A 14,097-nucleotide genomic window follows, 5' to 3' on the forward strand; every position below is an offset into this window, starting at 1 on the left:
GCGTGATTTGCCACACTTTTGATTGGTCAAAAAAATAAAAAAATGCAGATACTGCACTTTGCCTCTGTAGGGCAGAGCTGAGACGGTCTCTTTATACTGTACCCCCCTCCTCCCCTCCCTGAAGGCCTAGTGTCTTCTTACAGGTGCAGGGGTTCATGAAAAGAGCAACGTAAACTTAATAACACAACATAATCGATCGGAAACTTCAAATTCTCAAATCTGCACATGTTCAAGTGTGAATTTGATCTGAAATCTAAAAGTTAGAAGCTCAAATATTCACAGCACTAATAAGGATTAACGGAGGATGTCTCTATTTCGGTTATTACCAGCTTCTTTTGTGATATAATGATGGATTTAATCTTTCAAAACCAAAGAATAATGTTGCGAGAAACACTTCATTTATATAGTGCAGTACAGTAAATGCCTATAAAACTACTTTCATTCACTTGTTTGGGGAGAATCGGCTGTTTTTGGAGTGAAAATTCTTCCGTTTATCTCATAATTTGAAACCACGGCCATGTTTAATATGAACATCTGACACTGTAACATTATAATTATAACAGGGAATAAGAAAAGCACTAAAGTCCTATGTTGATTTCACATATTCACACTTTTTTTTTCTGTCCTCACAGTCTCGAAGGGAAACTGTCGGGTTTCTTCACTCATACAGTAGCTGTTGTTCTGTCTCTTTAATTGTGAAGTAAAGATGATTTGTCATGAGTCACCAAGCCAGAGCGGAGTGATAGACTGCGGAGACAGACTGTCTCTAATTGTCTGTCTCCTCCAGTTTTGTAAAAAAAAAAAAAAAAAAATCTACTCCTGAGCTGCCGTGACGACGTCTCTGTGTGTGTTTGTTTATTGCCCACTTCCCCTGTCTTTCACCTCTGGAGCGCTGCTGGTCAGCTGTCACAGACGGCTGGTTTCACTCCGCCTGTGTGTGTTTGTGTGTTTGTGTGTCTGTGTGTGTGTCTGTTCCACGTTCATCAGTTTGTCAGCTCTGGCACTTGGCGGTGAGTTTGGAGGGCGACTTCACTGTATATGCATGGCTGTCTGTCTGTCTCTCTCCTGTCAGCCTGCGTGTGTCACCTCTGGGTCTTGGTGGTGAGCTGGCACGGGTGGCCGATGTCCCTCTGCGTCGGTGACAAGCCGGGGTTGAAGTATTCCTCAGCCGTCAGCGCCGCGGGGTTGGTCACCGCGGGACTCGACATCTGGGTCACCAGGGCCTGCAGAGAGTAAATAATAAAGGACACAATGGATTTCACATTCCTGCTATAAACCACATGTTATCAGGCACAAAAAGGCCTTTTTTTTAAACTCATTCGTGATAAAAAATCTGCAGGGGGAAGGACTGTTAATCATTACCAGACACTTCTCAAAGCGCAAAGATCTCAAGCTTTTGAAACTCTGCTATGTAACAAAAAGAATCTGCTCCCACTGGGGTTTCAAGGTTTTCTTATCACCTCCTGACATTTTCAACAGCCCAGAGAAAAAGGAAAGATTTCCTATGGTCTGAAACTAAGAACAAATGACAACATTTTTTTTACTTCAGTATTTTACATCATTACTGTAAATCATTTATAAGCTAGATAGCTTTAGCCTACACCTTTTCGATCTATTTATGAACTAGTTGAACGAATGATGGTATTGTGGAAGGTTGACTGACTGTGATTGATGCTCAACTGTAAATCATTTTGTGTAAAAGATTGAATAAACTACTACAGGTCTTCAAGGTTTGTCAGGCCAAGGACCCCCAAACTGATGGAGAGATGAAGCAGGGACCCCCTACTTTAAATATTTATAAAATTGTGTATTATATTAAACTAGGCCTACAGTAGTAGCCTACTATGTATAAACGTACCCTGGATTCAATACTCAGCTATTCAATTAATACACAGGTTTGTTCATTCATGGTCATGCCACTGCCATTTATAAACAGACCTTGTAGTCGTACCAATGCCAATATCAACAATGTCTTTCAATTGAGTGATAATCTTGCATACAAGCTATTCAAATTGACGTTTTTATTCTAAGCAGAAATGTGGAAACAAAAAAGACCCCAAAAAACAAACAAAATTGTATAATCAACCAAAGGTTTCATGGCCCCCCTGCAGCACTTCTGCGGACCCCCAAGGGGTCACAGACCCCCTGTTGAAGACCTCTGCTGTAGCTACTGTAAATGAAGCTGTTGGGTCACTGTGCTAATTAGTCCCTCACTCATCAACTGTTGAGCGTGACTTTAGTGAATCTCTCGGAGGTGGGCCACCATTACAGGAGGAGGGATGACTTTCTTCTTCTGGCTGCAGATAATTAGAGTCGGCGGCACTTTAAGAGTTTTGAGTTTGGCAAAATCAAAACTAAACTACAGAACAGCTTTACACTTGAAGAAGAATATCTGTGGAGCAAACATCAAACTGCAAAAAAAAGAGAGACTGGTCTGGAGGGAGACAACAGAGAGGCCCAGAGAGTTGAAAAGAGCAGAGGCAACAAAGAGGGAGGGGGCAAGTAAAAAAGAAAAAAAAGGCAGAACACAAAAAAAGAGGAGTAGGAGGGAGGGATGAGTCATCGATGCTCTCCAGCAGAAACAAATTAAAAAACATAATCAATATTTGAGAGCAGGCTGAGTGATTGTTTCACTCTGCCGGCGTGCTCTCCTTGTTGACACAGTGGACTCATACACTCGCTGTCCGTCTGCAGAGCGCCGAGGCCACGCTCGCCATGCTAATAATGAAGACGATAATTCACTCACAAGCACTATTGTCACGCTGCTGATTCTGATTACTATTATCACTATAATGGCTACTCACAGAGTGATTATAATAATGTCTGCAAATACCTCTCCAGCCCACGTTTAATGTCAACACCAAACATATCATATATACAGTATATTTATATACTTAATAAAACCTTCCTCCAATAGATTAAAAAACATCTCAGCAAACCAGAAAAAACGGATTAACCACCAATTGTTTTTTAATTTATTAGATCAGTTTTTTAGTAGTTGTATCACATTTTCACAACCAACTGAAAAATTCAACCTCTTAAATTTTAAGATATTCAAAATAAGTTTAATTGTCATAAAGCTTTTTTTAAGTGATGTTAACACTTCATCTTTTATGAAGCATCCCTCCTACATTAATACTAATTAGTATGTAATTTCCAAACACAGTGATAAATGTTTAACTCCTGATTTATAACCTCATCTAAACTGTGTTAAATTATTGTTTTTCATACTTAATAAATTATGGATTCATTATTTAAAAACCTAATATTATATAAGTTACAAAGCAGTAATTTAGGAGATGACAGTGGTTAATTAAATCATTTATAAAGTGCAAGTACATTACATGTATGTTACATTTATTCATGCACTTATACATGCAATGATTTGGACCTGTGCTAATGGTAAGTGAGAGTATTAATAGATGTTTTATTATAAATGAGCAAACGTTAGAAGAACACTTTATAAATTCAGTATTTAATAATAATTACAGAGCCTGTGCATATTGTCATTGGTCCAGGTCATAGTATCTCAAAAATGAAATGAAATTGAAATAATTACAGAATGCTTAAAAGTGTGTATATTAAAACGTGCTGCTGCCAAACTGAGGATATCTAAATTTGACTCACCCCGTTGTTCGGCCCCATGTGTTGCTCCGCAATACCAAGGAAGTTCTGCAGTGGAGTCGTCTTCCCACCTGCCCAGAGACACAGAGACAGCAGTGACGGGCTGAACCAAGAAGACACTGTTTACACACATACACAAAGTCTCAGTCGTGTTAAACTTATTACAGTCCTCAGGTTCATGCTCACTACAGATCACTTAAAACCTGAAGCGTTGGTGCCCATTCATTAAGAGATAGTGGAGCTCCGGCTCACTTATCTGTCTGCAGAGTAAATTTAGCTCTACACTGTTTCGCTCAAGATAGGTTATCGCATTTTTAATCAAGCTTTTGTGTTGTGGTCTTATGAAAGTGAGCTGAAATGAGCAAAGCTGTACTTTACCAAACTGAAAGGAAGTGAGACAGAATATGTTTTTATGCAAGAATAATGAAGTAAAGCATTTTAAATAGTCAGTAAAAAAACAAAATCTTCTTTTCAACACCCTCTTTCGACAACTAAAACTCAAACTGCAAACAGACTGTTAACAATATGAAAAAGCTGAATGTAGGAATGCTGCAAGTTTTCAATTAGGCTGCATATGCTTATTAAAAAAAAAACAGAGATCTCTGTTGAGTTGGGGATTTGTTAGACACGCAACAGCTACGTGATGATAATCCAAGTTATGAAAATGCATGGTGTTTGAAGAAGTTTATTAAACCCTAAACATTTCTGGGATTCTTTGGATTGTGCCTGAAAACTTAAAGTTAAATATTCATCAATTAAACCTACAAGAAAAACATCTTCAGGCTTAATTTATAAAGGATTTAATATGCAAAAAAACATCAGCTTGATCATTCTGGATTGACAGTGATCAAACCATCCTCAAACTGTCACCAGATGTGTGACTGACTGGTGCATGAAAGCGCATGACGGCACATTTCATTTTCTTCCCAGTGAGGAGAGGGTGGATTATTAAGAAAAGCTGAAGAACGTACGTATCGTGGGAAAAGCTCAAAACTGTTTTTACTTGAACCAAAAATAACATGTTCGTGTATAGGATCCCATCACTCACAGTAAAGAAGCAGCTGACTGAGAAGAACATACGGTTTAAGTCTCTTTAAAAGCAGCCACAGTGAAGGTGCACGTCTTTTTTTAGAGCGTGTGTGGGAACAGCAACAGCAACAGCCGGCTGCTTTCGTTTATGACAGATGTGAGCAGCTTATTAGTGTTTGTCTTGTATTTTCAGACAGTGCTGGTGCTGCACTTGTCCCTCACTGACTGTGCCGCCAGTGCTAAAAGCAATCACTTACTGTTAATGTCGGCGGCACTGACCTTTGGACAGCTGATCTGCAGTTTGACTCAAGTCTGTCTTTGGATATACAGCTCTGGAAAAAATAAAGAGACCACTACTCCAAAATGTTCTTAAAGGGATAGTTCAACATTTTGGCAAATTGGCCCATTGCCATAATCGCTATAGTCATAGCAGTAGGTTCGTTACCTTTAATTGTTGGTGCAAGCTATTTTTAGAACGGCGGAGCAGAGCCACGAGCTGCTCAGAGCTACGCTACGGAGGCTCATGGGATTACTTGGTTTCCCTCATCAAACTCATCAAATACACAATCCAAAAACTCCAAAACGCTGTCATGCACAAGTTGTGAGCTGCACAATCACCACGCTATGAGATAATAACGGAACTTTACGAGACGGAGCTGTTTTAGAGGTCAATTTAGAGGTATGGACCAAATCTTATTTAATGAGGAAGAAAGATTATAAATAAATTTAAAAAAACACTGCTCCGATTAATAATTGGGATTATTCCACCAATTTTGATTTCCAAACTGTTCCTAAGTTTTAAAAGTAGTGTTTTCTTTGCATTAGACAAGGTCTGAAAACCTTTGACCTGTTGCCATTTTCTGCAAATAAATGCTCTAAATGACAATATTTTTATTTCCAATTTGGGAGAATTTTTGTCATTAGGTTATAGAATGAAACAAAAGTGTTCACATAGCCTACCTATGAATAGTAAAACCAGAGGAACTGATCATTTTGAAGTGGTCTCTTAATTTTTTTCCAGAGCACTTTGAGCTTTCTACAGCAGTAACCAAATGATGAAAAGTATCACAAGGCGAGGGCAAACGGAGTGAGTCACTCATTCAGGAGTCAGTAGCGCTTCCAAGAACACCTCACTCCTGCATATTAACAGGGAGCAGATGGGGATGCGACCTGGGGAGAGCGGGTTTCTCTCTCCGAGGAGCGTGTGACGGTTGATCCTGCCTGACAGTGACAATTCGGGGAGGGAAGCCTGCTAATCCTGTTTGATTTATGATCTGAACCAGAAAATGAGACAGATCCGCCAAGTGAACGCTAACAGCCTGTTAGCCGGAGCCTCGGGGTGAGCTCATCGGGCTCAGGTGAGAGGGATTACTCATCAGCGACTCTTTCATCAGACGTGTGTGTCGCAGCGTTTAGGCTGGAAGTTGCTGCTGCGGCACAGCTACGATAACGGAGGAATTTAACTGCTGCAGCTGTGATGCAACTGCACGGGACGATCATCCTCAAGTCCCAACTCAGGGGCTGCATCCTTAGTTAAGAGGCTGCTGTTGAAGGCCAGTTGCATCACATTTCTCAGAGGATCCGCCTGTTCCATCCCTTATAGCCTGACATATCCCAGGATTCATTGCACACCAGCAGTGACAGCAAACAACATCACTAATCAGTTCAACAGTATTTGTCCAACCACAGGCCTTAAAGGGATACGCCAACATTTTTTTTTTTTTTTTTACGTTTCTTGCCTCACCCCCGAGTCCATGACCAGCAGATAGACACCATCCTTTCGACTGTGCGTGCAGTAACAGGGGAGATAGAGCCGTATCGCCCGTAATTAGCTTAGCTCAAACGCTGGAAGTGTATCGGTAGTGTTAGCCTGCCTCCACCTAAAGTCATCAGAGAAACTCTTCAGTAACTCTAAACGGACCGATCTTCGTCTCAGAGCTGACAAAACTCTCCGGTAAGGCATCTTGAGCGGTCAAATGCCGGTAACAGGACGAGATTGGTCAATGCATAACATCGGTTTTATGCTCTGTAAGGTGACCTTGGGTGTCAAGAAAGGCGCCTATACATTAAATGTATTATTATTATTATTATTATTAAAATGGAGGGTTCAAGCACAGACGGTTTATTTTGGTTCAAGCTAGCTATATCGAGGGTAGGTTAGCTTCCTATTTCAAAGTAAAAGCACAAATTCTATCGTCATGGTTTTCTGTATGTAAAGGGAAACTGGTGTTTTATTTTGTGAAAGTAACCGGAAGTGCGTTGGTCACAACGGCTAGCTTGAGTAGCACCGAATTCGTCCGAACAAAATTGCAAACAGCTAGACAAATGAACGACACACTGCTGTGCTGATCTAAACGGCTACTTTCTCGCCTAAAAATGTTTGAAATGTTGATAAAGTGATATATTTACAGAGCTAAAATGAAATCAGCTTCTGACGGCTGATTTCAGCTCGGGTAGGAGGCAGGCTAACACTACCTATGCACTTCCAGCGTTTGAGCTAAGCTAATTACAGGCGATACGGGCTCTATCTCCCTTGTTACTGTACGCACAGTCGAAAGGATGGTGTCTATCTGCTGGTCATCGACTCGGGCGTGACACAAGACACGAAAAAAAAATGTTGGCGTATCCCTTTAAAATCTGAAGTTTCTGTGGAAAAAGTTATGCATTGTTAAAGTCGCTCTGTGAGAAGAACCTTGTTATGCAACGCAATGGCGCCGGCAGACAGAAGGGCCACAGAACCCTCAAAGGCCACGTCCTTCGCTATATTGGGACACAGCTACCGTCTAATGCTCAGTTGGCAGACAAGTAAAGGATTTCAAAATGAAAATGGAGCTACTTGCCTTTTGTCTTGTTCTTGTTCTGGTCAGACAGATGGTCAGTCCTGGTCCTGGTGATCAGCTCCACGTTGGATGCGGCATACACCTGAAAGAGAAGGAGGCAACTCGCTCTTTACCAGCTTCACTTCCTTCCTACAACCTTTTTTTCCCCCCTTTAAATGTCTTATATTTTCTTCTGTTGTAAATAAAAGCTGATGTGCAGAAAAACAAAAGCCTAAAAGTCGCTCACAGAGAATGAAATGTACAATATGTTGTTATTCTACACAGTGATATACTGTAACTCACTTAAAGCCTGGGTTGGGGAAGGGGGCAAACTCCATCTTTGCTAGAAACTGCAATAACACACAGAAATCCCTACAGACCTATTTGAGATTTGGGAGGGGTCGTGTTTTATAGAAAGAACTGTAAAAAAAAAAAAAAAAGAAAAGAAAAGAAAAGAAAGAAAGAAAAAAGAAAAAAATCAATCATAGACATAGAGCAAATGAAATCTTCTGTACCAAACAATGTTTTACAGCCAAGGTTAGATGGGGTCTACACCTAAAGAGCCAAAACGAGTTCTCAGAAATTTAAGAAAAAGTCACGAAACAACAACCTGAAGTCTATTTTGAGCTGTTAAAGAAGACACAAGGTCAGGACATCAAGAGAGATGTTTGGATAAAAGACTGATGCTGGCAAAGAAGTGATTAATTAGCAAAAAAAATAGATTGTGTGTGCCCATGTACCCCTGACCCCCCTTATGCCTGCAGGACACAGGCCAACTTCTTCACATTACAGTCCACGGCTCAATTCCTCACCGGCGACCATAAAAGGAAAAAATACTGATTAAAAATTGAGCAGGATGCTGACTCCACTTCACGACAGATAAAGGAGAGGAAGAGGTAAAAAAAAAAAAAAAAAAAGGGGAGGGGAGACGCTCAACAGGAGTTGCCTGTTTACGTTTGTGACTCTAAATCAATGATGCAGAAAATAGATGCTTTTCAGGCAGAAGTATTTTACTGCAGAGCCTGTCTGAAGTGCTTTTAAACCACTAGTGACAGATGGTCTGGGGTGTCTTACACTTGTCTTGCATCGATCCCTCCAGGGGGTCAGGAAAACAAATGGGGTCAAGGTAATGTACATGAGCCTTTCTCCACTGAGGCTGAAGGATTTCTGCTTAATTGTTGTATTTAAAGCCCCAGTATATAACTTATTTGGCTTTTTATTAGCAAAAATCAAATATTGCTTTCATAAATCGAAGTCGAATCACAGCTGCATACAAATGAAAGCTTTCTCGTACCTTAGAATGAGTTGTTACAAGTCGTTACAAATACATAAGTGGGCGACGCACCGAACTGAGGCGGCCATGTTGCATCGCCATTTTTTACGTTCAGTGGCAGCGTGACCGTAGGTAACCATGGAAACTCACCGGATGGCACTGAGGTTGCATTCAGGTGCAGTCAGGCAGACGGCCGTCGGAAAACCAACCAGATGTCATCGGTAAAACGTGGGTCAGGTAAACAATACGACATCACCATGACAACATATTGTCACGCCTGTATTGTTTTGCCTCGTGCTGGCGGACCACTTGTTTACATAGACGCTTGTTTATCCTGTTACATGCAGCGTCTATTGTCTGTCTGACGTCTGCCCGATTTCACATGAATGCAACATCAAGAATACGTTCAGATATGCAACCGCACCGCTAGATGGGGGGAATTCCTACACATTATACCTTTAAAGAAAAAAAATGAATCCTCAAATGATAGGTTCCTGAAATCCATCTGCCGTCATTTAAAAATGTAGAACGTTATGACCTCGAGAGTCGAAAGCAGCGGTTTAAAAAAAAAAAAACTTTGGGAATGATTCACTCTGGAAATTAAACCCTTCAAGTGAAGTGGACTTTCAGGAAATATCAAACTGAGCCCTGACAGCTGTGGTTTTCCTCTGGACAGTGTGAGCTCTGCTTCTCTACCTTGGCTTCGTATCCGTTCACCGTCTCCGTCTTCTCACTCCTCCAGCCCAGGATGCCCGTCTTGTTCCTGCGACACAGATCAAGCACATCTCAAGATCAGTCGGGATCATCGGTACATGGCATGCGTGACTCTGCTCCAAACTGTTCAATCCACAGCTTGGTGTACGTAGCTTATTGACCCCGTCAGAGAGAATCATAAAGATGACACGCTGGAGAGTAAAGTCAAGTCTCTTTACTATGTGGCCTGACAACAGTGCAGCCACTGTCCTTGTTTGTTGTCAGTGCGGATCAGCTGTTAGGTGTGCAATTAGAGAGTCTGCCCAGAAGTTAGTGAAGCGTATCCCATCTTCATGATCTATTCACATCACTGAGCTCCTTCTAGACCAAACAATAGAAAGTTAAGTGCTAGAGGGCAATTTCCCTCTTATATTAGCATGTATATTTTTGAATACTGTAAAATAACATTTTTGGAGTAAGATCTGGTATTTTTCAATTCCTTATCATTTTGAGAGATAGGTGTGTGATAGGAGTGGGCACAGACTATCATGGTATCTCCTTAGGATGGTTTGTCCAACTTTTCATCTTGCAATTTTTTAATTCAAAATTTGCTCTTTTGTTGTTTTAACCCTCCTGTTGTCCTCCTGGGTCAAGGAAAGAAAGAAAGAAAGAAAGAAAGAAAGAAAGAAAGAAAGAAAGAAAGAAAGAAAGATGGAGGAAGGGAACAGATTGGATCAGAAGGGAGTGAAAATGATGGTGGGAAGAAGGAAGGGAGAAAGGAAGGAAAGAAGGATGGGCAAAGGGAACAGATTGGGTCAAGGAAGGAAATAGAAGGAAGGATGAAGGGAGGGAAGGGCGGGCGGGAGGGAGGGAGGAAAGAAAGAAAGAAAGAAAGAAAGAAAGAAAGAAAGAAAGAAAGAAAGAAAGAAAGAAAGAAAGAAAGAAAGAAAGAAAGAAAGAAAGGGAACAGATTGGGTCAAGGAAGGAAGAAGGAAGGAAAGGAGATGATGGTGGGAAGAAGGGAGAAAGGAGGGAAAGAAGGATGGAGGAAGGGAGGAACAAAGAAAGGAAAGGAGTGGAGAAAGGAGGGAGGAAGGAAAGGATGGAGAGACAGAAGGAAGGAAGGGAGGAAAGAAGGAGGGCCACTGGAAACAGACTGGGTCAGTTAGGAAACTGTCTGCTCATCCCATGATGTTGATAAAGCACCGTGTCCTAATGCAGCCTCTGGGTGTCACTACGGCGACTGTTCCTCCGTCCTACCGGTGTCACGTATAAAGTTATGTCTCGAATATTGCAGCTCAATTACTGAGGAGGCCGCTCTGTAAACTTTTTCCTTGTTAACCCAAGCCTGAAACAGCAAAACTGCAGAGCTGTAGACGTATTAAAGCAGAAGTAAGCGGAATTTTTGTGTTAATATAAGTCTTAAATAGTTCTATCTTCCGACAGCAATTACTTATATAGAGTGTTTGGACCGAAACACGGGTCTGTCAGTCACTCTGCTCTGCTCTAAGCCGAGGAGAAAACTTTCCTTGTATCCTACAACCTTTATCCAATGAGGAGAGAGAACGGCATGAAGGGGCGGCCCTCTCTGTGTGTGCAGCCAAAACCAAAACGACCGGATCGCTTACTTCTGCTTTAACTCCAGAGGTGACAAAGTGGTTTGCTCTAAAGCATCATAAATAGATTATTGGCATGTAGAGACAGAGAGTGCTGACCAAGGAAAATGCACAGAGGTGACACTGAGGTACAAGTCTGACAAGGAGATGATTACACCTCCCCCCTTCCCCCCTTCCTCCTCCTCCTCCTCCTCCTCCTCCTCCTCTCTGCCACCTCACTTCGCTGAGTCGTTCTCCTCTTCGCCTTCTCACTCACTCACTTTTTTTTTATCTGTTAACATTCACTTCCAGCTTCTGCATCTCTATCTATCACCGGGTCACTTCGCTCCGGAGCCTATTTTCCTCCCCGTCTCCCATCTCGCTTCTAAAACCACCAATTTTTAGCTTACGTATAGCGCTTTCTCCCCCATACTCCTTGTGTCTCATTCATCTTTCCCTCCCCGCTCCCCCCCCAAAACCTCTCCCTCTACATCCTATTTGTTTTATCGCCCCTTCATCCTTCTCTTTGCCATTTTCTCGCCTCCATCCCTCTGTGTCCAAAACTTCCCTTGTCCTGTCATCCCTCTCTCTTTCTCTCTGTCACATCAGTCTTATCTCACAGCCTGACCAGAATGAGATCAGTCCCGTTCCTCCGTGCCCTTGCTCGGGCCACCTCTCCTCCCTTTTTCACTTCCTTCACATCTCTGCATCAAAGTCGCTTTTATGCAAATGCAAGATATAAAACTCAACCTTTAGCATATTAAACAGCGCGTAAATTGACTGATCCCAATTTCTTTTTACTGCCTTTTTCCTCCCCGTTCTTTCCCGTTTTTCCCCCTCTCGTCAGCTGGTAACGCTGTCGTCCTCTTTCATGTCTCTCCGTTCTGCTATCTGCCTCTCCATCTTCATGTGCACTGGTGCGTTGTCTTTGCGCTGGAGAGTTGAGTTTTTTATGAAGTGGTCTGAGTGTGAGTCACACAGCCTGGAGCTAATTTGTTCCCACTACCTCCACATCATGCTTGTTCCTGACACTAATTTTTTGTCAGGAACTGTGCTATTCTTTTTCCAATATGCAAAACGAAAATTGTAAATGAGCAGAAGTTGGCCTAAACTGTAGATCTAATTACCTCTCAAATTCCTGGCCAGATAATAAAAACTTTGCTAACTTCAGCCACAAGTGACATCATGACCTAGTGGGCACAGCAGCAAAATCCCAGAGTATTTGTAACTGACCTTTGTATTTAAAGGGATAGTTCAACATTTTGGCAAATTGGCCCATTGCCATAATCCCTATAGTTTTAGCAGTAGGTACGTTACCTTTAATTGTCGGTGCAAGCTTTTTTTTAGAACGGCGGAACAGAGCCGCGAGCTGCTCAGAGCTACGCTACGGAGGCTAATGGGATTTCTTGGTTTCTCTCATCAAACTCATCAAATACACAATCCAACAACTCCAAAACGCTCTGGTGGACAAGTTGTGACCTGCACATTCACCACGCTATGAGATAATAACAGAACGTTACCAGACAGAGTTGTTTTAGAGGCAAATGCAGAGACTGCTTGCTGTAAAACTGCCCTCGACAGGAACGCACATCAGCGGTTTTGCATGAATTTACCTCTAAAACAACTCTGAGCGTTTTGGAGTTGTTGGATTGTGTATTTGATGAGTTTGATGAGGGAAACCAAGAAATCCCATGAGCCTCCGTAGCGTAGCTCTGAGCAGCTCACGGCTCTGCTCCGCTGTTCTAAAAGTAGCTTGCACCAACAATTAAAGGTAACGAACCTACTCCTAAAACTATAGGGATTATGGCAATGGGCCAATTTGCCAAAATGTTGAACTATCCCTTCAAGCTTTAAACTACAGCAGGTTTTTATTATCACCTCAGGAGTTTAATGCACTTTCATCACAGGAACGTCTCCTCAGCTCGGCTCTGTTGTGGATATATCAGTAACATGATCTGGCAATTAGTTCAACATGAGTTTTTGTCCCTTCTGCTGCTGCTGCCTCTGTTAGTGTTTTCCTGCAGTTTGTGAAATGCATTTTGACAGCCACCGGAGAACGTGGCTGAACTTGTTCCACTCAACTGTGGTCATGTGAAAGAGGGACAGAGAAGCAACAACAGTAACAGCACAAGAGTTATTTTCTCCACTCGGTTACAAAACAAAACAATAAAAAAAATCAGAGCGAGCACTCAGAGCAGAACATGTCCTGTGGCTGAATTGTATTGTTTTGCAGTACAGCTAGTGCTGGTGGAGAAAATTATATTTAGCCATGATTGTTAAACACGGTGAAACAAAATGGGGAGGCTAGAAAAAAGCCCCACAGATGCTCCTTCAATTTTCACATGCACACAACAACATCATCTTAGTTTCCTTATTTATACACAAATGTCTTTATCCACAAGTTTCCGAACGTCTTCTACTGTAGGGTCAAAACCGGAAGCCGGTTTTGTAATTGTACGTTTACGTTTCCATGGTTTTCAGTCGTTGTCATAGTTGAGGCAAATGCATGTATCTATTAAAGGGATAGTTTACCCAAAATTAAAATTTCACTCATTTTTTACTCACCCTCATGTCGACTAAGGGCTGGGAGAAGTTTCAGAGTCCTCCGTGCATTCTCGGAGTTACGGGGGGGGGGGGGGGTCGGCGCAGCACTGCATTGTCATATGACGGTAGCGAACGGGGCTCACTTTTCTTCGTCCAAAAAGACACACCAAAAAACATCCAAATACCTCCATACTGCTCCTCTGTAATGTCCTTCTTGTACTGAAGCCGGAAGAGCAGTGAACTGAGACACTGGGAGCTTCCGCTACAAACAAGCGTAAAATATAGACTTATTTAATTTTTTTCGGAACAATTTCTCATGTTGGGGCTTCAATACAAGAGGGACATTACAGACGAGCACTATGGAGGTATTTGAATGTTTTTTTGGTGTGTCTTTTTGGACGAAGAAAAGTGAGCTCCGTTCGCAACCGTCATATGCAGTTCTGCATGGAGCCCCGCTGTAACTCAGAGAAGCCTTGGATAACTCTGAAACTTCTCCCAGCCCTTAGTCGACATGAGGGTG

At 42.0% G+C, this 14,097-nt stretch overlaps 1 protein-coding gene across 1 annotated transcript in view; it reads right to left on the minus strand.

Moving 5' to 3' along the window:
* ankrd13b (ankyrin repeat domain 13B) overlaps positions 1-14,097 on the minus strand; it is a gene marked incomplete at both ends in the record, with an annotated part of 61,385 nt that overhangs the window by 16,282 nt on the left and 31,006 nt on the right. The window contains 4 exons of the mRNA XM_083985849.1: positions 1,087-1,223; positions 3,628-3,695; positions 7,494-7,575; positions 9,442-9,508. Of these exons, the coding sequence (XP_083841975.1) occupies positions 1,087-1,223; positions 3,628-3,695; positions 7,494-7,575; positions 9,442-9,508 (354 nt within the window). The remainder of the gene's footprint in view (positions 1-1,086; positions 1,224-3,627; positions 3,696-7,493; positions 7,576-9,441; positions 9,509-14,097) is intronic.

The sequence above is a fragment of the Trachurus trachurus genome (genome assembly GCF_905171665.1).
Source record: "Trachurus trachurus genome assembly, chromosome: 13".
In the NCBI taxonomy this organism is placed as follows: Eukaryota; Metazoa; Chordata; class Actinopteri; order Carangiformes; family Carangidae; genus Trachurus; species Trachurus trachurus.